A 25862-nucleotide genomic window follows, 5' to 3' on the forward strand; every position below is an offset into this window, starting at 1 on the left:
TCAAATGTGAAACAAGCCAGAGGACAGTATTGCTACTCATGATTGACAAGGACCTGATTTCCTCAGTAAATGACTCAATTTTAAAAAGCCAAAGTCCAATAGAAAAAAGGACAGAAGACATAACCATAGAAAAAGAAATATAAATGACTCTAAAACTAAAGAAAGATGCTCAAGAAATGTGCAAGTTAAAACTACAGTGAGGGACCACATGTCAAACTGAAAAAGGTCAAACAGTGCTAGCAAGGGTGTCGTGAAACCAGCACTATTGCACGCTGTTTGCTGAAGGGCGTATAAATGAGTCCAGTCTCAAAGGAGAGTAATTTGACATTAAAGACAAAAATTACCAATGCACATACCCTCTCATTCAGCAATTTGACTTGTAGAAATGTATCCTATAGATATGCTGTATAAAAACATATGTATAAGCATATTTGCTTCTCTCCCCATACACTTAAGTGCCTTTGCATATATGTAAGGAACACACACACACACACACACACACACACACACACACACGTACATGCATGCTTATATCTGCATAGCATCTGTCAGGACCCCCAAACTGGTAACTATAGTTGTCTCTGGAAAGGGAGCTAGATAACTAGACACTAGGAAAGGAAAGGAAAAGACATTCACTTTTCACTCCATATATTTATGTATCTTTCAAATTTAGAACCAGCAGCATGTATTTATTACCTAGGGACATATGCACTTAGAGTAGCTATATGTGAAAATATTTATTTTCCTAATTAGAAAAAGTTACTTTAAAAGCTTCAAAAGCAGATTTTTTAAAGTTTTTCTTATTGTACTGGCCTCAGTTAAAAATATTCAAGAATAAAATGGAGCAAATACAGGTAATTTATTTAACTTTGATAATGGCTAATATTATCTTCTCCCTACATTAGGGGACTCACCCATAGCCCTCACCCCAGCCCTGTCTGTTTTTTCTCCCTTAACTCACCTTGGCATTGGCAGTATCAAAAATAGTTTCAATGAGTAAGATATCAACCCCGCCATCCAGAAGTCCTCTGGCCTGCTCTTGGTATGCTCCAACAAGCTCATCAAATGCTGCAAAAGATAAATCACACCCAGCACATCAGTCATCAGTACCCTCTGAATGGCCCTAGGGTATCCAAGTGCAGGTCTGGCACCTGTGAACTACTGCTGGTTTACAATGCATAGTTTAAGAACATGATCTTTTGTAAGAAACCAAATAAAGAAATGTGGCAGGAACAGAAGGTAAACAAGTAAGTTAATGCAGTTGTTCCTAAACACCTGCCACATAACTTCTACAGCCCATGTATGAGCTGAGAAGAGAGAAGGTGTATGAATTTCTTGAACATGTACCTCATATTCAACATCTGAAATACATCATTCTTTCCATAGCTCATTTCAATCAACCGGTTAAGAGGTGACTGTGAGAAACATGCCACACTGACATGGGTAGGTCACAGACTGAGTTCAAGTCACTCACTGTGGTAAACGGCTGTAGGGCCACAGATTTTGTCTCTGGTCTTACACCAACTCTGTCAGAGAAGAAACCTGTCTGGTGGGCAATTCCAGTCTTAAACAAAAAGTATTTAATCACCCCTAGGTAAAATTTTTGTTATAAATGTCTTGGATTGGCCTGGTGCAGTGGCTCACACCAGCACTATGGGATGCCAAGGAGAGCAGATCACTTGAGGTTGGGAGTTCAAGACCTGCCTGGCCAACACGGTGAAACCCTGACTCTACTTTAAAAATACAAAAATTAGCCCAGTGTGGTGGCACACGCCTGTAGTCCCAGCTACTGGAGAGACTGGGGCAGGATAAGCATTTGAACCTGGGAGGTAAAGGCTGCAGGGAGCCAAGATCATGCCACTGCACTCTAGCCTGGGCAACAAAGTGAGACATGGTCTCAAAAAAAAAAAGTCTTAGGTTATCTATTTCTACATGAGAGATCATCTCTCTCCCTATTTTATCTCCCAACCAAAAAAAGAAAAAATGCTCAGATATCTAATAGAGAAGGCTATATAGCAAAGTTATGCTTGCTGTCTGAATATACAGTAGGTCCTCCTGTAACATCGTTGACAGGTTCTCAGAAATTGCAACTCTGATTAAGACAACATATAACAAAACCAGTATTTTCTTATCAACATTATAATGAAATGCTGTTGAAGGAAATGACACTATTTGAGGGCCTGCTATGCGTCATTTTGCTTAAAGGTGCAGTTTTCAAGAACCTGCCAATGACATTAAGTCAAGACTTACTGTACTTCGCCTTGTACAGCCCAAGAGCAAGGAGAAGTTAGCTCCCCACTGGCATGTCTAGACAAAAGAGAGTGTCAACCACACATAAGTCTGGTATGAGCAACTCCTGGTGAAAAAGCATGGTATCGTGACACACAAAGTTCCATAAACCAAAACCCTACAAACTATACTTGCTTGATCTCATCATCTCCACAGACTACACTACCAGATATGGTATCATGACTATTCAGCTCTGTTATTTTAATGCTTTTTGTTTTTTATAGTCTTGATGCTTAGAAACTGACCTAGACACTTGGTTTTTTTTTTTTTTTTTTTTTTTTTCGTCAAACCTCAATATAAGTATGTTTATATATGGTAGTTTATAAGATTCATAATGCTAGCATGTTGATATGATTTGGCTGTGTCCCCACCCAAATCTCTTCTCGAATTCCAACATGTTGTGGGAGGTATCTGGTGGGAGGTAATTGAGTCATGGGGGCAGGTCTTTCCCATGCTGTTCTTGTAATAGTGAATAAGTCTCATGATATCTGATGGTTATACAAGGGGGAGTGTGCCTGCACAGGCTCTCTCTTTGCCTGCTGCCATCCATGTAAGATGTGGCTTGCTCCTCCTTTCCTTCTGCCATGATTATGAGGCTTCCCCACCCACATGGAACTGTAAGTCCATTAAACCTCTCTTTCTTCTGTAAATTGCTCAGTCTTGTCTTTCTCAGTAGTGTGAAAATGGACTAATATAGATGTCTAGATAGTATGGACTGCCTTCTGATGACTGAGGATATAGTGAGCTATTTTATAACAGACCAAAAACCTAATATCCAAATTTGCTCAACTTCTGAGTTTACAGTTTTGTTTTAGTTGGTTTCATTTCCACAGCTGACAAAGCAGCATTAACACAACACCATATATATTTGAAAGCAAGTTCAAATAATAATCATCATCACAGCTAACTTTTTATTTAGATGTCTACTATATTCCAGGTACTGTGGTATACCATTTAAATAAATTAAGTCAAAGTAACTCTACAGTAGATCCTGTTATTCGTTCCGTTTTGCAGATTTATAGCTTGCTGAAGGACAGAGCTACTTGCGCAAATCAATGACTGTACGTGATAAATACTCACTGATGTTCCTGTAATCCGGTCTTTCCACAGACGGGGACACGGAGAGTGTCTTATTAGTCGGACCCAGAGCTCCTGCCACAAACCTCTTAATTCCTTTAGGAAAAGAAAAATAAGTGTGAAATCTCTAAATGGCTGAACATTTTTTACTGTGAATAGACAGTAAGACTTTTTCTAGAACACAAATCTATAATCTTTTGTCCATAACTCTGAAATCCAAAAAGCTCTAAAAGGCCAAACTTTTTTCTCAATTTGACAATAAAACTTGACCTCTCCTAAACAAATGATTCATAGATTTTGCTTATATATGTTTGATCATGGAGCTGCACCAGATCCCACTCAGAAAATTACACCATAGAGGAGATATGCACATATTATCACAGAACCAGTCCCCAAAACTCTGAATTCTCACACAACTGACTAAAACATTTCAGTAAGTAACCCTTTTCTATTACCACAGCTGTGTTTGGACAAATTCCCTCTCTTCCTATTTTTATGAGACCTTGAAGGTTTTGAACTTAACATAAGTTCTGCAAAGTCACCTCACAGTAGCGTTTAACTTGAAATGCTCTCCAATACCATACTGCAGGCTCTTCACTAGGAGGAGATACTAAATCAGGATTAACAATTATAAAATCTGAAATTGGAAGTATGAAGTAGAGCAAATCTTTCTTTAATAACTTTTCCTCTAGCCTGGAATCTAGATGCTTCTAAAACGGCGTGGGAAGTTGTGTTCATTCACACAGAAGCCAGAGGTCATACTGTTCATTACCTTGATGACTCTGGCCACTCAATAACCTGAGCTATGCTGTATTTAACTGAAGAAGACTATCAGCTAATTGATAAACCAGCTTCTGAACAGGTTACGGGCCCAAATATTCTTTTTCATCCCCAAAGCTAAGCAATAATGTGGGCATAAGAAAAATGTCCTTATCTCTCCCTGCTTTAGCTGGTTCAGTATCCCCTGACCTGTGACTCTGTTGGAGTAATAGTCATGCACTGCCATGAATTTAAACATTATCCCTTAGAAACAGAGTTCCTATAAACTGCATTGGTCTTCATTAGTATGCTATGTATAACTTCACAGCAATTTTGCTTTCCTGTTGGCAATAACCTCACGTTTCCAAATCTTAAGGTGTTCCATATATTTCTCATATTCTTTTCCTTCCCTCAAAGCCTCCTACCAGTTGGTGCCCAAGTGTTCTGATGGCATCCAGCCAGGAGGCTAGTTATTTCAGGAGCCACTTTTCAAGTCCCAGCAAGACTGACTCTAATGCCACACTCTTTTGTGTGCTTCACAGAGCCTTCAAGGACATCAACAGTAAAGGGGGAATATTGGAAAGGCAGTATCTCTACCTGCATCAGCTAATCAAGGAGATGATGGTACCTTTAAAAAATGAGATCAACTATCCTAATAATAGCCAAGATCATCAAAACAGCCAGCCATTACTGTAATGACCTGATGAATTACTTCAGCACTAAATATACAAGAAGTCAGGGGTCTAGCTACAAAGTCAGGCTAACCAGGGTGAAAAAGCAAATTCTGAGCCCAAGAACCACAGGGCTGGCATCAATTCAAAGGTGTTGAGTGTTTGATTATGAAACTGCAGAGAAGTAATCTACAAACATGTAAAATACAGTGTCTCCAGTGTTGCTCCTAAGCCAAATGCCACATAAGGAAAAACTGCAATAAAGACACACCACTTTATAGCTGAGAGTATCAAAGGAACCACGTGTGCAAAAAAAGAGAAGAACATTCCTTACCTGTCTGGAGGGTTATCTCCTCGGCAGCTTTTCTGGCCACTCCTGCAGAGCACTTGTTCATCTGGTAGGCCTAATACATATCAACCACAAACATTAGCTTGTCCTTCTTTTCCTCCACATGATAAGTAGTGGATTCATGACCATCAAATACTCAGTTTTCTTCAGTAAGGAAATGTAGAGTGAATTAATCTGAGGTCTGAGTGAAATCCTAGCCAAGAAGGCATATCAGCTCCAGACTTGAAAGGCAGCAAGGAGAGACAAGAGTCCTTGGGGAATGCTTTTAGGTTCTCCTCCAAAATCATGAGCTAGCTGGTAAAAAAGGACAATCCCTAGACAGCTAGCATGTCAGAGAATAACCTGTGTGGTTGAATATTCTGAGAATTAAAAAATATATATAGCAAATGGAAAAAGCATGGGGAGGCAGAACATGTGGATTCAAGGACTAGTCCGCCACTGCCTGACCAGGCAGTTCCCACAGTAACTTTCCCAGGCCTTGATTCATGTACAACAATTGGAATCAGTAATTCTGAACTTTTTGCATATTATTAACCACCCAAGAATTTGATAAAGGACTACGAACCCTCTTATTAGGAAATAAAAAGCAAATCTGCACATACACACACAGTGTTGCCTGTGATTTCAGGAGGTTCATGGCCCTCCAGAAGCTCTTCCATAGACCAAGTCAGGAGAACTTAGACTTGTGATCTTCAGGTTCCTTTGAATTCTTAAGATCCTATGTGTCTTGAATACTCATGTCCAGGAACTTAACACCCAGAATATCCTAAATAGATGTTGGCAAACGGTGGCTCATAGGGCAAATCGAGTCCACTGCCTGTTTCTGTAAATAAAGTTTTACTGAGATCAAGTATACCCATTTATTATACAATGTCTATAGCCGCTTCCACACTACACGATGGAGCTGAGTAGTTGCGAAAGACTGTATGTAGCTAACAAAGCCAAAATATGCACTATCTGGCCCTTTATTTAAAACTGTTGGCCAACTTCTGCTCCAAAATGACAAAAATAACTGTAAGACACTGCTTACATGAAAACAGAATAATGTGTCTGGGAATATTCCACACAAAGACGGGGACATGAACATCTACCATAGATTTCTGTCATTAAGGTTTTATAAAATTTAAATACGGAAGCATCATGTCAATTAAAAGGAAAACAAATCTGCCAACAGTAATCATTAGGATGACTACTATCAAAAAAAACAGAAAATAAATGGTAATATTGACACCATAGTTCACTGTTGGTGGGAATGCAAAATGGTACAGCTGGCCGGGCGCATGGCTCACACCTGTAATCCCAGCACTTTGGAATGCTGAGGCAGGCAGATTATCTGAGCTCAGGAATTTGAGACCAGCGTGGGCAACATGGCAAAACCACTTGTCTCTATAAAAACTACAAAAATTAGTAGGGCATGGTAGAGCACACCTGTAGTCCCAGGTACTCAGAGGGCTGAAGCAGGAGACTTGCTTGAACCTGGGAGGCAGAGGTTGCAGTGAGCCGAGATCGCGCCACTGCACTCCAGTCTGGGTGATAGAGTGAGACCCTGCCTCAAAAAAAAAAAAAATGGTACAGCCACACTGAAAAACAGTATAGCAGTTTCTCAAAAAGTTAAACAGAATTATCCTAACATCTAACAATTTGACTTCTGTGTATATATACAAAAAAATTGAATGCAGGGACTTGAATAGATGTTTGCATACACATGTACATAGCAACACTACATATTCACAAAAGCAGACAGGTAGAGGTAAGCCAAATGATCAACAGATGAATAAGCAAAACGTGGTATATACATACAATGGTATATTATTCAACCTTAAAAAGGAAGGAAATCCTGACACACAACGACATGGATGAACCTTAAGGACATTACATTATGTAAAATAAACTAGTCACAAAAGGCCAAGTACTATATGAGTCAACATATCTAAGGTACCTAGAATAGTCAAATCCATAGAGACAGAAAGTAGAATAGTGGGCCAGGGCCGGGGTTGGGGGATACAGAATGGGGAGGTATTGTTTAATGGATACAGAGTTTCAGTTTGGGAAAATGAAAAGCTTCTGGAAAAGGACAGTGGTGAAGATGGCACAACACATGAATGTACTTAATGCCACTGAAGTGTACACTTAAAAATAATTACATTAAATTTTATGTTACATGTATTTTATCACAATTTTTTAAAAAGGAAAGAAACCAAGGCTGCCACCTAATGTTTAAAAAGGCCTCACAATACTGTATGCATATGGCCAATGATTATGCCTTTATCAACAGCTACTGCATAGTAAGTATCATCTATATTTGATTATGATAAAATAAGCCAGTTGGAAAATGAAGGGTCCACTGTGTTCATAAGCAGGAAGGATTCACACCATTCTCCCTGTCTCATCACAAACAACATATAACTAAGCATGAGCTTGACTCTGCAGCTTCTAGTGCTTTCTCACTAGCAACTTCTGATGCAGCAAAAACTTATAAGCATCTTAGACACATGGAACAACGGAATTCTTACCAAGTGTTCAAGGCCATAGTCAGCTTGGGCAATACTAGTGCTGCTAAAAGTATTTGTTTCAATAATATCTGCGCCAGCCAGCAAGTATTCCTGCAACAAGAGATTATAATATCAATTATGAGTTTTAGAGTTTCTTGTCCCTACAGAATAAACATGCCCTTTCATCACCACCATTATCACCAACTACCTTTTGACTACTTACTAAAAGTAAGGTACTGCACTAGAAGGCAGAGATTCAAAAAGGCTTAAGGATTTCACAGAAAAGCATATGGTATGAAAAAATAAACAGAGAACTTAAATTCAGACAATGTTAACAGGCTGTTATAAGAATTTAATTAACTCCCTTAAACTCTCTGAGTCTCAGCCTCCTCATTCAAAAATATGATAACCCTACTTCACAGGGTGGCTATTTGCTAATATAAGGTAACACATCAGCCAGGCATGGTGGCTCTTGCCTGTAATCATAACACTCTGGGAGGCCAAAGTGAGAGGGCTACTTGAGGCCAGGAATTCAAGACCAGCCTGTGCAACATAAAAAGACCCTGTCTGTAACCAAAACAATACAAAAAATTAGCCAGGCATGGTGGCACATGCCCGTAGTCCTAGCTACTCGGAAGACTAAGGCAGGAGGACTGCTTGAGCCCAGAGGTTCAAGTGAGCCATAGTGGGCTACAGCAAGCCACAGTAGCACCACTGCATTCCAGCCTGGGTGACAGAGTAAGACCCTGTCTCAAAAAAAACAACAACAAAAAAGATAATGCATCAAATGTCTGAGACATGTGGGCATTCAACAAATGGTAGTTGTGTTCCTTCTGTTCCCTTATCCTCTTCCTGCTTTGGCACAACCTGATCCCCACCGAGGAGTGTACCATCTCAGAGATCTCAAGATCTGACCACAATTTTTTCAGTCTTTATCTCCCAGTCCCTCTGAACCAGTATCACATCCTTAATGAAACCTTGAAGATCCTGATACTCCTTTGTGCTCTGTATTCGAAACTCGTCTTCCTGGCTTTGCTCTTTGGGTTGTCTCAACCTCAATCTGACTAGCACCCTGGAATCTCCTGACCCCTCTGACTTTCCAATACTGAATAAACCCAACCCTCTCCTAAGCCGAGGAACAATGCCTGAAGAAGCACTGGGGGATGAAAACCAAGACATGCACATTTATTGTAACAGTAACAAACATCCTAAATATCTACCAATAGGGAAATAGCTAAATAAACTATAATATATCCACTTTATCACGTGCTGTGTGACAGCTAAAAAAAAAACACTGTGTATATCTACATATACTGACATGGAAAGATTCTGCAAAGTATTATTAAGTAGAAAAATTAAATAGAATGATATGTAAAGCAAGACACCATTAAATTTTAAAAAGCACACACACAGAGTACTATTAGTTTTCTACACACATACATACATATATATATATATTCTTTCAAATACACATGTATGAAAAAGCATAACAAAAGGATCTGGGACAATACACACCAACTAATATCAGTGGTTATCTCTGAGGAAAAAATAGCAATTTAGAGTATGGTCAAATGAGAATTTATTCTTACCTATGAGATTTGTTTTACAAGAACTAATTTAAGTTTTTATTTAAAGAGCAAGAAAAATTGAAAATAAACTTAATACCTAGGAATAAGGAGATTAAATGATGATTTGTACATAGAGTAGATTATGAAGCTATTAAAACCATGTTTCAGAATATTTAATACTCATGGTAGATAAGTTAAAAAATGCAGGCTGGGCGTGGTGGCTCACGTCACGCCTGTAATCCCAGCACTTTGGGAAGGCAAGGCGGGCGGATCACGAGGTCAGGAGATCGAAACTATCCTGGCCAACATGGTGAAACCCCGTCTCTACTAAAAATGCAAAAAAATTAGCTGGAAGTGGTGGCGCACACCTGCAGTCCCAGTTACTTGGGAGGCTGAGGTAGGAGAACTGCTTGAACCCAGGAGGCAGAGAATGCAGTGAGCTGAGATCGCGCCACTGCACTACAGCCTGGACGACAGTGTGAGACTCCATCTCAAAAATAAAATGCAAATTATAAGACAGTATGAAGCAATGTAATCCCAATTTAATTTTTTTAAATCCAAGTATAGAAAATTAGACTAAAATATGAAACACACGAACGGTAGTTGTATCCGAGAATTTACAATGGGTGAGCGCCAGCTTTCTAGATCACAGTCAGCATCTTCTCACTGTGTCTTCATGGCAGAAGGGCTGAGTAAGTGCCCTTGAGCCTCTTTTACAAGGCCCCCTCCTAATACCATCACACTGGGCACTGGGACTTTACATATGAATCTCAGGGGTCACAAACATTTAGACCACAGCAGTGGCCTTATAAGAAGAAACATGAGAGTTTTTTGTCCTCTCTCTGCTCTCCGTCATGTAAAGATACAAAGAGAAGACAGCTATCCATAAACAAGAGGGCCTTCACCAGACACAAGATCTGCTGGCACCTTGACTGTGGACTTCCAGGTTCCAGAACTGTGAGAAATAAATCTGTGCTTATGTAACCCAGTCTATGGTAACAAGTTACATACCAGCCAAAGCTAAGACACCACCTATAAGCATTTCTTCATCAGGGCTATTGTAGTGACTTAAATAAGATAGTTTTCACAAGCTCATTAGTGTGAAAACCCTTATTTGTCCAGTATCTCAGTTTTTCACTAGAGTTTACATGCCTCAAGTGCAGAAAATCTACCTACCTCATCCCCTTATCCTGAGTCCCCAACATAATACATGACTCTTATTTGATGTCCAAAGCCTGCTTTCTGAATAAACTGCCTCTTTCTTCTATACTCTCCAGAGTACCCAGCATAGCAGTCTGCCTTGGTACATGAAACAGCTTGCAGAATAACAGAATGAATACACATAGGGACCTGGGAATACTTTACCTTATGGATTTGGTAAATGACATCGGGCTGAGTTATACTTAAAATGTCATTGTTGCCTTTCAGCGGCCTGGCATGATCTTGAAATTCTTGACCTCGGAAGTGTTCTTCATTTAGCTTGTGCCGCTGGATCATGGTCCCCATGCCTCCATCCAGCACCATAATCCTCTTCTGCAGAATGGCATCAATCTCATTCCACAGGGTTTTCTTCAGACCTGCTTTAAAGAAAGTGAAAGTTTGACTTTAAAGAATGAAAGGTGTCAAAGATGTGTGAGGGAGGAGCTTTAGAGAAATTTACAATAATCTGCAACAGGGAGTAAACAGAGTTCATAAAAGATGTACTCATAACTCTATAGCATTAGGAAAATGCTGCCCAGAAAGGTCATTAAGTCGTAACAAAGTCGTAGACTGTACACAGCACCAAACCTCTGGTGAACACAAAACCAAGGTGCAGGTAGGCTATAACTACGCCTGTTTTACAGATGAGAAAAACAGGCAGTAGTGAGCCGGTGATACAAGACTTTCGACAACGAAAGAAAATACTCAGGGCTCTGTTTCCTTGTTAATTCTGTACAGATACTCCCTAAAAAAAATGATTTAGCATAGATAATTGCAAATCATCAGTAATTCCAAACTATCCTTTCAAATATTAGCTTTGACCTTCTCCCTCAATTATTGCCAGAAGTAATAATGGCCTGCAAGCAAAGTTGTCCTCACCTCTGCCCAACTATGAAATAATAACTGGCTAATGCCCTTGAACTTCTCAACTCTCCCCATGCTCCTTGACTTCTAATTACCAGCCCAGAAAAGGGCCCAATGCTTACTCCTTCTAATTCTGCTTTCTGGTTTCTCTGACCAACTGGAAAGCCACAAAACTATACTGACTAGAGTCACTGAAAATTTGGAACCTTCAGCCTCTTGTTTGGTTCACCTTTTCTTGATCTCCCTCAATACTTCCAACACGTGCTGTCCCAACTTCTGCCTTTTTTTTTTAAGCACCAAATCCTTTTCCTCCTCACTGTACAACTGATTTCACTTAATCCTGTACAAAAAAGTCTTTGGTTCGAGGCTCCTCAAACTTACACCCTCTCCACCTCAAAATCCTCTTGCAGTCTGGCTCCCTCTGTTTCCCTCCTTTCTGCACCTAAGGAAGAGCACATGATCACCAACACCTCCCACTGCTCCCCCATCCACCCCTTCTCACTCCCGTAGTTCTACCTCAGCAACCACTGATTTCTTATTTTTCTGATGTGGCTTCCTCCTCCATCACTCTCCCGAAATTACTTTCTAAAGTCACCAATGACCTTCTAAATATCAAAAACACCTGGCCCCACTCTTACACCCAGCTTTTAAACTGTTCACTGGATATTGCTACCTCAACTACCCCCCTGCCCTTCAATCTAACACTCGAAACCAAACTTGCATATATTCTCATCTCCCTATTTCTGTAAATGGCCATACTCTTCCCAGAAGTCTAACCATAAAATCTCAATATTATATGACTCCTTATTCTCCCTGATAACCAACATCTACTCGGATCCCAAGCCTTATAGATTTGGCCTCTAAAATGCCACGCACACAGGTCCCACCTTCCTCCCCACGAAAACCCCTTTCTTTAAGCCCTTACTAAACATGCCAGCTATCACCAATCCTCTCTGAGCTCTAGTTTGCATCCATGCAAATGAGATCATACATCTATGAAGTGCCTTGTAAACTATCAAGTATCCTACAAAGGTAAGAGATTATACCACCATACCCAGTCAACCTGTGTTCCAATCCATTCGATGCACCACTACCAGATTAATCTTCCTATAGAACAATGTTAAACCAGTTACTTCCCCTGCTCAAACACCTTCAACAACTCCCTATAGCATATCAGAGTGAATACACATTACTCAAAACAAACCATAATGACACCAACCCATTCCTTCCATGCTCCCTAAGAGGCGAGAAAAGCTCGAGTCAAGTGGGGCTGGTTCTAAGCTATTTGAGCTCTTTGGAGCTCATGCCTAGCAACACCAAGGTCAGTACTTGGCAAATATTTCCTTAATTGAAATGACAAAAAAGTGAAGGAAGATGAGAAAGAAGAGGCAAAGATAATTTAAAACTCAAACCAGTAAATGTAAGAGTATTTGTAAGCTGGCTTTGGGTGCAAACTTAAAACCCTGCCTTGTCTTACTATCCAGTCTCAAGTATACAACATAGGAACTGGGGCTAAATGGTGGCCACAGAACCATTTTGAGTGACTTACTCCAAGTGGGCTTCAGGAAGGTTGCTCTCTAGTAACCCAAAAGAAAAATTTGCAATATCCAATATCTAGTTTCTTTTCCAAAGGGCACTATGTTTCTTTCAGAGTGTACTATTTCTTCCCAAAGCCAGCTCACTGGCTAATTGTGTTTATTTAACTTGTACATGAGATAAAACACTTCCTGATAAAGGAACAAAGTTAAGTTCCAATAATCTGACCAGAAGTATAACAAGAACCAAAGAAAATCACTTCCTGGGAAATGTGGAGAAAAGGTAGGGTTTAATGAAGCATGTACAATAGAAAGACTGGTAGGGCGGCTTGCTGCAGCCTCAACCTCCTGGGCTCAAACAATTAAAAAAAGAATAGAAAGAAAGACTGGTAGGTATCAGGCAGTGGGGGGCATTTCAAGCTACAGTCATCATGGCAAATTCAGATGTAGCCTTAATTTAGGCACTCCATGACCTGATTGTCCTATCAGCCAATAAGCACTCAGAATTTGATAGGATTAAGCGAACAGTAGCAGGGTGTGAAAACCCAGGAAATCTGGGTTTTAGCCCCAGCTTGCCTTGATAGCTATGGGATTTTAGGCAAGTCCCCTCCATGCTTCAGCAAGATGAGGAAACATCAGCCCTGTCTTCATTATCGGAACTGTGATACTAAAATGAGACTACGTGCTAAGAACTGGACCTCTTAAGTCACACAAGTCATGAAATGAGACATTGGTGCTTGATATATAGTAAACAACTGATAAATATTAGTTACTCTTATTATGGTGGTATTATTGTACAGCTAGGATTGAAGTTCTTCACACTATATTCTGTATATTAATTATTAAGTCCAGTGGGCTGTGAAAAATTATGTAAAGCCTAAAGCTCTCAGCTGTTCATGTTGGGGCAGAAATGGCATATTTGCAGTTTTGGAAATCTCAGTGATAACTGTTAAATGTAGATAATTTCACATGAGGAATGAGAAGAGAGAGAACTAAAGACTCTAACCTACATGCCCAACCGAATTCCTTTCTTCTCAAAAGGATGTAGCTGCAATTCTCCCTGAAATGACATCATGTGAGTTTAAGTGGGCAACTGAATCATAAATCTGGTATGGGCATGGGGTGTGGCAGTGGGGAAATATGACATGCATGTGAAATTTCATATTTAAAAGGTATTCAAACTTTCTAGGGAAAAAATACAATCTTTTCCACAGACAGTGAAGTATGTCCTTTGGCATCAACAAAATGATTAATCAATATCAATCAAATTGTTATCATATTAATTACATGTCCTTCTTCCTATCTCCTCCACTGAGCAAGTGCACACGTTTAGCAAACCTAACCACTGAGGGTGCCTCCATTCCTCCTCTCGTTTTCATAAAAAGTCTTAGTACTTTCCCATGGGACCCTTACTGTATTCACTTTTCAATGCAGAAATAATAAACTTTGTTTTCAAGCTTTAAGACAGTTCACTATTTACCATAAAATGACCCAGCCCCACACATGCAAATTCTAATCATGTTTGTTGAGCCACCCCATAAGCAAGAGATCAAAAGTTTTTTAAAAACATCTGCTTTGGTTTTTTAGAAACCTGACAAAGTGATTGCATAATTTATGTGGAAGAACTTTATGACTTCGGATGAAGAAAAATTTCTTGAGACTCAAAAAGACCAAACTCTTAAAAAAAAAAAAAAAAACAACGAATTTGATTACATAAAAACCAAGGATTTCTGCTCAATGAAAGTTACCACCGGGCGCGGTGGCTCAAGCCTGTAATCCCAGCACTTTGGGAGGCCGAGGCGGGTGGATCACAAGGTCAAGAGATCAAGAACATCCAGGTCAACATGGTGAAACCCCGTCTCTACTAAACATATAAGAAAAATTAGCTGGGCCTGGTGGCGTGTGCCTGTATTCCCAGCTACTTGGGAGGCTGAGGCAGGAGAACTGCCTGAAACCAGGAGGTGGAGGTTGCGGTGAGCAGAGATCTCACCATTGCACTCCAGCCTGGGTAACAAGAGCAAAACTCCGTCTCAAAAAAAAAAAAAGAAAGAAAGTTACCATAGACAAAAATAATAGACGATGGGCTGGGGGAAGATTCTTCAATGTCTGAAGCTAATTTGTTTTCTTATTGATTTGTGTTAGTTCTTTGTACATTCCAGAATGTAATGTACGATGTGAATTAAAAATACTTAAAGACTGGAATTTACAACAAAATGTATAAATACATGGATATATGTGAAAAAGACAGTCTATGGAAACAAGAGAATTGTGGATGGAAAATACAGATAAAAATATATAGAATAAAACACATATGAGCAGGAATTTTGTGGACTGAATAAAAAAACTCTTACGCAACTGAGGTCCTTAAAAATCCATTACTTCAGGCTGGGCATGGTGGTTCACGCTTGTAATCCCAACACTTTGGGAGACCAAAGTAGGTGGACCACTGAGTCCAGGAATTTGAAACCAGCCTGGGCAACACAGTGTGACCTCACCTTTACAAAATAAAACAAAAATTAGCCAAGCCTGGTGGTGTGCACCTGTGGTCCCAGCTACTAGGAAGGCTGAGACAGGAAAACTGCTTGAGCCTGGGAGGTTGACACTGCAATGAACCGTGACCGCACCACTGCACTCAGCTTGGGCAACAGAGTGAGACTGTCTCAAAAAAAATATCCATTGCTTCCTCATTATCCACTTGCTTATTTTTCCTTTAGAGGATAATAAAAGATCTCCCATTCAGCGAAACTAAGAAGTCTTCCTTCAGAAGGTCTGTTGGTATTAAGTGTTCACTATTCTTAGCCTTCTGTATTCCTCCAGCTTTTCCAGTAGGAGGTCATTTTTCATTGGTTTTAATTACCGTTCCAATTCACCAGCTTCTCATTACCATCAGAACTTTCTCAAAAGAATAAGTCACCTTGACAATTCTTCCCCTTGGCAGAGTGGGGATCTACTGAAATGTCGCTCTTCCATGAAGAACAAGAAAATTGTATTTATCTGTATTCAGTTCATTAGGTCTAGAACATTTTCTATATTTAACTACTGACTAGTCAAGTTTTAAATAAAGCGGACTCTCTCTGATTATCTTTCACAGTAAATATAAGAATATACTTTGGCAGTTCCTCCATTTAGCTGACTAGTTATAACACTATTTCAGAAATATTTTTATGTTTAATGTATATGAGTGTATGTAAATAACTGCAGTGCAGAGGAGTCCCAAGGAACATTTTTGGCTAGCAGGCCTAAGAGATCACACAGTATTTTCTCCAGCTTTGAATGGATTTAGCCAGTACATTTTGCGGGGTTTCTTCCCTGCCGTTAAGATCTTATTTTCTAGCTAACAGTATTTTGATTCACAGCAAGTGTTCCAAAGAATAAACATGGATTAAGTGGTTAAAGCCCCAGTCAGATTTGGAGGGGATAAGTCAGGTAGTACCACCTTTAAGAACTAGCCTAGGGCCGGGCGCGGTGGTTCAAGCCTATAATCCCAGCACTTTGGGAGGCCGAGGCCGGTGGATCACGAGGTCAAAATATCGAGACCATCCTGGTCAACATGGTGAAACCCCGTCTCTACTAAAAACAAAAAAAAAAATTAGATGGGCATGGTGGCGCGTGCCTGTAATCCCAGCTACTCAGGAGGCTGAGGCAGGAGAATTGCCTGAACCCAGGAGGCGGAGGTTGCGGTGAGCCGAGATCGCGCCATCGCACTCCAGCCTGGGTAACAAGAGCGAAACTCCGTCTCAAAAAAAAAAAGAACTAGCCTAAAGAAATAAATTTCTAATATGTGCATGTAAGTTATAAATTGCAGTGTCAAGAAGACACCTGCTCTGAAGGTAAAATGACCCCAGGTAGGTCGGACTTATTTAGAACTCTTCTTTCCACTGTGCTAAATGGGGAACACAAACAAGAAAAGTACATTTTTATTTTCTGCACTATAATCAAATGATCCCAATGCTTTCTCAGCAGTGTCCTTTCTTTGCTTTACTAAAAACAATCTTACTACTGCCCTACAAGTCTCTTGCAAGATACTTCTCTCTTTCTTTTGTGGATCTCTAATTTCTAATTTGCACACACTTGCTTCATTTTGTTTTTTTTTTTTTTTTTTTTTAAACAAAGTCTCACTCCATCTCCCAGGCTGGAATGCAGTAGCATGATCTCAGCTCACTGCAACCTCTGCCTCTCAGGTTCAAGCAATTCTTCTGCCTCAGCCTCCCAATTCTCCTGCCTCAGCCTCCCAAGTAGCTGGGATTACAGGCACCCGACCCTACACCCAGCTAATTTTTGTATTTTTAGTAGAGATGGGGCAAGGCTGGTCTCAAACTCCCAACCTCAGGTGACCTGCCTGCCTCAGCCTCCCAAAGTGCTGGGATGACAGGTGTGAGCCATCACATCCAGCCTCTTTGTAGGCATCACTTCACTTGTGCAGTATTCCATTTTTAATATATATTAAATGATATACAATTATCATTAATATATTATTTTAATATATAAATATTTAATAAGATATAAAATGTTATTAAATAATACTCCTTTGATTTTAATAAGCCAGAGAAGAATTAGGCTGATTCCAATTCACTGGATCACTTATTCATTCTTTCATTTATCACTCACCAACTGAGTTCCAAATAACATTCACATAACTAAGAAAGGATGAAACCAAGAAACCTTTAGAAGCTGTAGTTAAAATTTTCTCCCAAGAAGTATTTGCTAGCCCACCATCCTCCTTCCCCAGGGCACACAACGATGAAGTCACATTTAGTTTTAAGGCCCAACCTTGAGAATCAGAAATTTCCAGCTCTCCATTGAAGTTTCATAAGATTGTATGCCAGTAAGGGACTAAGGGTTATTGGGAAGTTAAAACCTGATTCTAATCCCAATAGAAGTTGCTCACATAGACAGAAGCTGGACTACATCTACAGTCTTTTCCAGGCGCAGAGGCCTGATTCAGAACTTCAGAGGCCCTAAGACTTGCTCAGTACTCAACTCTAGAAGCCAGCGTTGGGGTGAGGGGATTAAGCTAGATTCAAACATTCAACAATTTTCCTTTCATATTCTGTTTAAAAAAAAAAATCACTCACTATTCACAGTATTCTAAGTCTTCAGTGGCATTTTGCTCCTGATAATGATACCTAAATTCCGATGAAAGGGAAATAACTTGTTTAAATTAAATGGGAAGGGGGACACCTGAAATCATGAGTAAAAGATATTATCCAAGTGAATATATGATCTCCCTACGGCAGGTTTACCCCTTATTTAATAACAGCAGTGATGTTTCTCAGCCACAGTTCCACTAGTTTCCAGAACAGTTCTATCAGTCCCGTTATCAGAACCCGAGAATCAGTAAGTCACCAGTTAACCTCTGATAATTTCCTTGTGCGTTACGAATTTAGTATTGCCCCTCTTCCTGAAACTAAACATCCCCACTCTGTCATACGATATTTACTGTTCCGTAACTCGTTTCTACATCTCCTCACACGTTTTTATAGGTGTATTTGTCCACAAATTATAATCAGGCATGACCTTACAGATGCAGAGCTCATTATAAAGCTAACATTACGTTCAGTTCTTGTGCTAAACTAGCTTTTTCTCATTGTTGATCCCAGGGCCACCAACATCTGAATTGCTGGAAATTACTACGCCCCATCTCGGTATCTGGAGGTGGAGCCTGTTAATCTATTTTAACATAGTTACTCTGTGCACACTGGAGTCTGCAGAAGCGTGCGAAGCAGCAGAAAATAAAAAGTTCCATGTATTAGTTTTAAATAGCTCTGAGTTTCCTCGTCTGTCTCTCCGCGCCTGAACTTTCTTTGGCAGTAGAAATGTTTGCTGAGTAAGAACGTGACACCAAGGCAAAACTTCCAGCGAGTCCAGCTGGTTTATGCTGCATCGAACTGCAAAGTTTCGTTACTGTAACGTTAAGAATGTGTTTCGGAGGCAAGGAGGGGAAGCTTTGCAGGTTTTGATGGTTTGCCTGGTGAGGAAGAGTTGAAGGTAGGAGAAAAAGCGGAGAAAAATACGTGGCCCTCGGGACTCCCGTGCTACGTTCTAAAGGTACCGCCCACACGCGGGGAAACCCCGCCGGGCGTCTACTGCTGCGAAAGGGAATCGCCCCAGGGACTAGGAGGCCACAGTACGAGTCAAGAAACACAACCGAACCACGCAGACGGGATCGCAGCGTTACCGGGTTGCGACAGGTCTTGGAGCGCGGGTGACATGATGCCGAGTCTCCTCCTCGCCCAGAGGGCGCGGCGGGGAAGATGCGCTATCCACAGGTGACGACTGCCAAGAGCCACACCAGCCAGCGCCAGGCGAGCCTGCCACAGAAGGCCCGGGTCGTTCGACGCCTCCTGTTGGCTCGCGTCGAGGGCACTGCGGGCCCCGAACGCCCCCAGCGCCCTGGGGCCTCTCTCGGGGCTGACGGGCAAACACGCGGCGCGACAACTGCTGGAGCACGTGCTGTCTGTTTTTCCGGGCACCCGACCAGTCTTTGCTGCCGGCCTAGCAGCCAGACGCAGGCGGCCCGAGACGGAGTCGCGGGAGAGCACGGAAAAGGACCCAAGAGAGGACCCACAGAGAAGAACGACGTTGCATCCGGCTCTAAGCCCCACAGAGGTTAGAGGCCGTTCACAGTGCCGTTAGTTCTGCGCTCAATCTAGCCTCGGCGTGGGAGGTCCCGCCCCTTCCAGACTGTGATTGGTATGCACGAGCTCCTCGCAGCCACATTGGCTATCAATGTCAACCACTCATCTGCGGTTTAGCCCCGGGGCTCTCTGGGAGATGTAGTCCCGCTCCCCAGTTCGCCGCGGGGCGTCTTTTTGGGTCTTTGCGCCCAGGATCCGGAAGTGCAAGCCGAAATGGCCCCTCCAAGGAAAAGTGGCAGCGCCAAGTTCGTGCTGACCTCGACACGCTGTGTGGTGTCCAGGGCCTGAAATTATAGTTCCGTTTTGCTGTTGACTGGCGCTGGGCAAGATAACCTCTCGATCTCCACACTCTATAAACAAGAAACGTTAGGATGGTAGTAATTAGAATTTTTTAGGATTGTAGTAGGCATTAAATGAGATCGCGTGACCGCGCTATGAAAACTCCGAAGTACCATATTGGGGTGTTAATTGTCACTTATTGACAGTAAACATATATTGAGCACCTACTATGTGGTAGGCATTGGAGTACACACTTTGAATCCAAAATCAGACAAGCTATTTCGCACTCCCACCTCCTTCTTGGAGGAGGAACTCACAACCTAGTTAGATTAATAACTGAACAGGGAAAAAAGAACCACATACGTTTTAAAAGAGCTGCAGTATTCAAAGGGGCTAGGGAAACGTCTCAAAGAATCTGGTTCCTGAAGGAAGAGTGGTGCCAGGTACAGCTTTTCCAGTCAGAAGCTCCCTGTGTACAACACAGCACTTTAGAGAATTCTAAAATAAAGGACAGCTCTATAATGCTGAGCATGGTAGATGTGAGGAAAAGCACACGTATCTAGAAAAATAAGAATTGACGTTTACTAAGCTTTAAAAAGAAGGCACAAATTTGCATGCCATTCTCATTTTACTGTATGTAATTATACCTCAATTTTGAAGATTTGAAAAAGTATCATAATGCATATAGCATTCTTACCATTCTTACCAACGGTGGTCTTATTTGAAGGTGGGAGGAATGGAGTAGGTGAGAGAAAATGCAACAAAGAAAGGAGGGAGGAATGAGATGGCCCTGAATAGCCAAAAATTTTAAGATGATAACGGCTGGGGTGGGAGGGGATGAGGGATAAAAGACTACACATTGGGTGCAGTGTTCACTGCTCGGGTGATGGGTGCACCTAAATCTCAGAAATCACCCCTAAAGAACTTACCCATGTAACCAAACACCATCTGTTCCACAAAAACCTATTGATATAAATAAGAAAAAGAGGGGAAAAAAAAAAAAAAAAAAAAAAAAAAAACATGGTCTTCTATGCAGGACTTATTAAATTATTTATCCAGGCTTGATAAATCATGATGGTTTTCTCATATTTATTCATTTCTCAACTCCTGAGTTTTTATCTGCAAAAAAAAAGAAGTAGTAAAATTTAAAATTCAACTGTGTAAAGATGCACCTATTTAAAAACAAAAAAGATCACAAGGGCTAGTTTTTCAATTATCATGTATCCCTCAAAATTCGTTGGCGTGTTTCTTGAAAAATGATCTTTAGTCAGTGACTGTATTTCTACTCACATTCTCTTACCAGAAATTCCAAGAGTTGTGCCTCAGTTCCTGTTTGATGCAAGTCATCAAAGTTTAGTTTCTCACCTAAAACTGACCAAATTCTGTATTTCTTAAAGTAATAAAAGAGTAACAAGATTAGAGGAATACATAGTGCCTAAAGGGACAGTGCATTTCTAGTACAAAAACTGACACAATTTAAAGTTCCAAGAATACTGTTATGGGTTGCAATGTGTGCCCCTCAAAAATATGTTGAAGCCCTAACTTCCAGGGCTTCAGAAAATGACCCTATTTGGACTGGGTGTGGTGGCTCATGTCTACAATCCCAGCACTTTTGGAGTCTGAGATGGGTGGATCGCTTGAGGCCAGGAATTCAAGACAGCCTGGGCAACATGGTGAAACTCCTTCTCTACTAAAAACACCAAAATTAGCTGGGCGTGGTGGCATGCGCCTGTAATCCCAGCTATTGGGATGCGGAGGTGGGAGAATCGCTTGAACTAGAGGCAGAGTGGGCGGGAGGTGGCGCAGAGGTTGCAGTAAGCAGAGATTGAGCCACTGCACTTCAGCCTGAGTGACAGAGACTCAGACTCAAAAAAAAAAAAAAAATGACGTGAATGGCCTTTTTTGGAAAAGGTTTGCTGCAGATTACTTTAGTTATGAGATCATCATCCAGCATAGCTGGTGTCGTTTCGAGAAGAGGAGACACATGAGGAGAAAACAGCCACTTGCTGACAAAGGTGGAGATTGGAGGAAGCACCTGCAGACCAGGGAACTCCAAGGATTGCCAGCAAACACCCGAAGCTAGAAGAGACAAGAAAGGAGTCTCCCCTGTAGGTTTCAGAAAAAGCATTACTCTGCCTACACCTTGATTTGAGACTTCTCACTTCCAGAACTGTCAGGTAATAAATGTCTGTTGTTTTAAGCCACTCAGTTTTTGTACTTCCTAAGAAACTATAAAGCGATCCTTGGAAACTAATAAAAATATACCAGTAGGACTAACGAGGGTCTCTACCTCTGTAGAAGAGAACCTGCTATTTGAAGTTGGCAATAGCCTAGTGCTAGCCTGCTTTCCTCCCCTCATTAAGCTCATCCAACACAAACCCATTGTTTAGAAGTTAGGGCCTAAACAACCTTTTGGTGATTTGGGGCTTCTTTCCCTGTGGATTTGTCTTCATAGATAGAAGTGGTGATCAGTGAACCTAAATATCTAACTCCTACTGTATACCACTAGCAAATTGACATTCCAGCTTTATACATTACTCTTGGGCTTGGTGGTTTTGTCAAACCCATTAGGTGGCTCGTTGTGTTCTGCTAGTCAGAGTCTTGCAAATATAAACTGTTGGCCACATCTGGAACAAGGATCCACCACCTCTGGAGTCTGTTGAGGTGACTACTGGTTTCCCCCAGAAGATCCCTGCCACAAAGATGAGCCTCACTCTTCCCCTCCCTCAAATCCCTTCATAGTATTGTTGACAAAAGGAGTCAAACTCTGTAAAATATTTGAAGAGACTTATTCTGAGCCAAATATGAGTGACCACGGCCCATGACACAGCCCTGAGAAGGTCATCAGTACATGTGCCTAAGGTGGTGGAGGTACAGCTTGGTTTTATACATTTCAGGGAGACATGAGACTTCAATCAAATACATTTAAGAAATACAGTGGTTCAGTTCAGAAACATGGAACAATTTGAAACGAGACGGGGAGGGCCTTCAGGTTATAGGTAGATTTAAAAAAATTCTGGTCGACAATTGGTTGAGTTTATCTAAAGACCCGGGATCAATAGAAAGGAAATTTCTGGGTTAAAGGATTGTGAAGACCAAAGTTCTTATTGTGCAGAGGAAGCCTTCAGGTAGCTGGCTTCGGATAGAGTAGATTGTAAATGCCTCTTTTCAGATGTAAAGTCTCTGTCGATGTGAATTCTGGAGAGGTATAATGAGGCATGGCCCAGACCCCCACTTGTCTTCATGGACTGAACCAGTTTTTCAGGTTGCATTTTAAGAGTACCCTGGCTGGGCCGGAAGTCCATTCAGATGGTTGAGGGGCCTTATCACATAAGTCAACAACCATTTTGATTACCCATATGGATTGTACTAAATAAGCGGAATTTTAAATCTGTGGGATATGATCCTGGCCCCAGGTACAAGATAGTAAAATATAATGTCATTTTATTGTAGCCAATAGCCCTGGAAGGCCTCACTCTCCCTTTCTTCCTGCACCTGTCAAGTCTCTGTAAGACTTGACACCAGAGTGTATCAATTGGCTGAATTTGTGCCACCTGTTTCAGGGCCTGCAGAAGGATTTTTTTTTTAAACTTCACCTGGACAGAAGCATTCTTAATTATCATAAAACTGTTCATCTTTTACCTTGCTATGCCAGCACCTGAATGTAGACAGGACTAAAATTAAATACAAAAATGGATTTTAGCATACATATACTGTCAATTGAATTTCTAAATTCTTATGTACAATCTCATATTTAATCCTCACCCTATAACATGGGGTTCTTATTGTGAAAGGAAAATAAATCTTGGAGTCAAGCGCAGAATCACACCTGTAATTCCAGCACTCTGGGAGGCCGATGTGGACAGATCACTTGAGGTCAGGAATTCAAGACCAGTCTGGCCAATGTAGTGAAACCCCCATCTCTACTAAAATTACAAAAATTAGCCAGGCGTGGTGGCTTGCACCCATAGTCTCAGCTATGAAGGAGGCTGAGACAGGAGAGGCCCTTGAACCTGGGAACAGGTGTTGCAGTGAGCACAGATTACACCACTGCACTTCAGCCTGGGCAACAGAGTGAGACTCCATCTAAAAAAAAAAAAAACTTGGAACCCCAAAATTACTGAGCCAAAGGGAAGAGTCAAGTTGGGAACTGCATTGAGCAAGCCCGCCTTCCATTCTGTTCCTAAATAAGATCGTTACAAAGATTTTTCTAAAGCTATATATACCTCTCTCCTTCACAATTTGCCTGCAAGGAAATCCCTTGTGGACAAAGGAAAGACAGAAATCAGAATCAGCCCTCTGCTCATGTGAGACAAAATGGATTGCTCTTCTCTGTAGTTTCACTAAGCCAGACGAGGCATAAGTGACTATTACTGTAAATTGTGTATTCAGTGAAAGGCTAGTCAGAAACTTGAAAGCATGCAACAGTTTGTCTCTTATTTACCTATGACTGGGAGCCCCCTTCCCACTTTGAGTTGTCCCGCCTTTCTGGACTGAACCAATGTACATCCCATCAGCAAGGTGGACATTGCTGAGTTCCCTTCTCAGCTAATTTTTGTATTTTTGGTAGACATGGGGTTTCACTGTGTTGGCCAGGCTGGTCTTGAACTCCTGACCTCAGGTGATCCACCCACCTCAGCCTCCCAAAGTGCTGGGATTATAGGCGTGAGCCACCACGCCCAGCCTGGATTGTCTCTTTACTCTCTTGATAGCACCATTTGATGCACAGAAGTTTTACATTTTGATTAAGTTCAGTTTATTATTTATTTATATTTTTTTCTGGTCTGTGTTCTTGCTGTCATATGCAGGAAATGATTGCCTAGTCTAATGTCAAAGAGTTTCCTCTAATTTTTTTCAAAGAGTTTTATAGCTTAGCTATTCAATGTAGGTCTTTTATCTACTGTTTAATTAATTTTGCTATGTAGTGTGAGGTAAGAGTCTAAATTTATTCTTTTGCATGTGGTTATCTGGCTATCCCAGCACCATTTTTTGATAAGACTGTTCTTTCCCCCACTGAATGGTCTTGACACCTTCCTAAAAGATCAATTGCCCATATATGTGAGGTATGTGAAGTTTGGTTCCTGGGTTGTCTATATTATTTCACTAGTTTATATGTCTATCCTTATGTCAGTACCGCTTGATTATTGTAGTCATGATATATAATCCATTCAATATGTCCCTGAATTCAGCTTGCTAGTATTTTGGTGAGTATTTAAAAATCTATATTCATAACGATATTGGCCTCTAGTTTTCTTTCTTTTTTTTTTGGAGTTGGAGTCTTGCTCTGTTGCCTTGCCTAGGCTGCAGTGAACTGGTGTGATCTGAGCTCACTGCAACCTCGGCCTCCCATGATTGTAAGTTTCCTGAGGCCTCCCCAGCCATGCAGAACTGTGAATCAATTAAATGTGTTTTCTTTATAAATTACCCAGTGATACATTTTCTTTTCTTTTTAGTTTTGAGATGGAGTTTCGCTCTTGTTGCCCAGGCTGGAGTGCAATAATGTGATCTTGGCTCCCCACACACTCTGCCTCCCAGGTTCAAGAGATTCTCCTGCCTCAGCCTCCTAAGTAGCTGGGATCACAGGCATGTGCCACCACACCCGGCTAATTTTGTATTTTTAATAGAGATGGGGCTTCTCCATGTTGGTCAGGCTGGTCTCAAACTCCTGACCTCAGGTGATCACCCGCCTCAGCCTCCCAAAGTGCTGAGATTACAGGCATGAGCCACCATGCCCGGCCTTGTTTTGTCTTTTTGATACAGAGCCTCCCTCTGTTGCCCAGGCTGAAGTACAGTGGCACCATCTTGGCCAGGCATTGTCAAACTCCTGACCTCAAGTGATCCACCCGCCTTGGCCTCCCAAAGGGCTGGGATTACAGGTATGAGCCCCTGCACCCAGCCAGATTTTCTTCTTTGATAAAGAAGTTAAATTAAAATAAAAATATTAGAAATACTGGGTAAAAAATTGTGGTACTATACTAGAATGGAGTTTGGGAAACATCGACAGTTTGTTTGATTGTATTGAATATTAATTGCCAAATCTATCGAAGAGGAAAGGATCATCAGGCAAATTCTGGAGATGGGGAAACAGGCAAAAACAACAAACAGGGCAAGTAGTCTAGTTTATGGAACACAAAGCCGAGG

General features: G+C 41.2%; 1 protein-coding gene across 10 annotated transcripts in view; it reads right to left on the reverse strand.

Moving 5' to 3' along the window:
• The window catches only part of MTR (5-methyltetrahydrofolate-homocysteine methyltransferase), a 108726-nt gene extending 89317 nt beyond the window's left edge, over positions 1-19409 (reverse strand). For 4 of the 10 annotated variants that reach the window (XR_013529957.1, XM_078357283.1, XM_035281134.3 and 1 more), the window contains exons 1-6: positions 18983-19409; positions 10571-10782; positions 7659-7748; positions 5131-5200; positions 3370-3462; positions 962-1068 (exon numbers count right to left, since the gene is read on the reverse strand). Coding sequence is in view for 5 of the 10 variants with exons in the window: in XM_035281134.3 (XP_035137025.2) it covers positions 962-1068; positions 3370-3462; positions 5131-5200; positions 7659-7748; positions 10571-10782; positions 18983-19016 (606 nt within the window). In the remaining 5 variants the exon portion in view is untranslated. Of the gene's footprint in view, positions 1-961; positions 1069-3369; positions 3463-5130; positions 6692-7658; positions 7749-10570; positions 10786-18982 lie in introns of all 10 variants that reach the window. The other 6 variants (XR_013529956.1, XM_078357282.1, XM_002760879.6 and 3 more) reach the window with 2 other exon arrangements.
• Between the last annotated feature and the right edge of the window lie 6453 nt (positions 19410-25862).

Source organism: Callithrix jacchus, chromosome 19 (genome assembly GCF_049354715.1).
Source record: "Callithrix jacchus isolate 240 chromosome 19, calJac240_pri, whole genome shotgun sequence".
Lineage (NCBI taxonomy): Eukaryota > Metazoa > Chordata > Mammalia > Primates > Cebidae > Callithrix > Callithrix jacchus.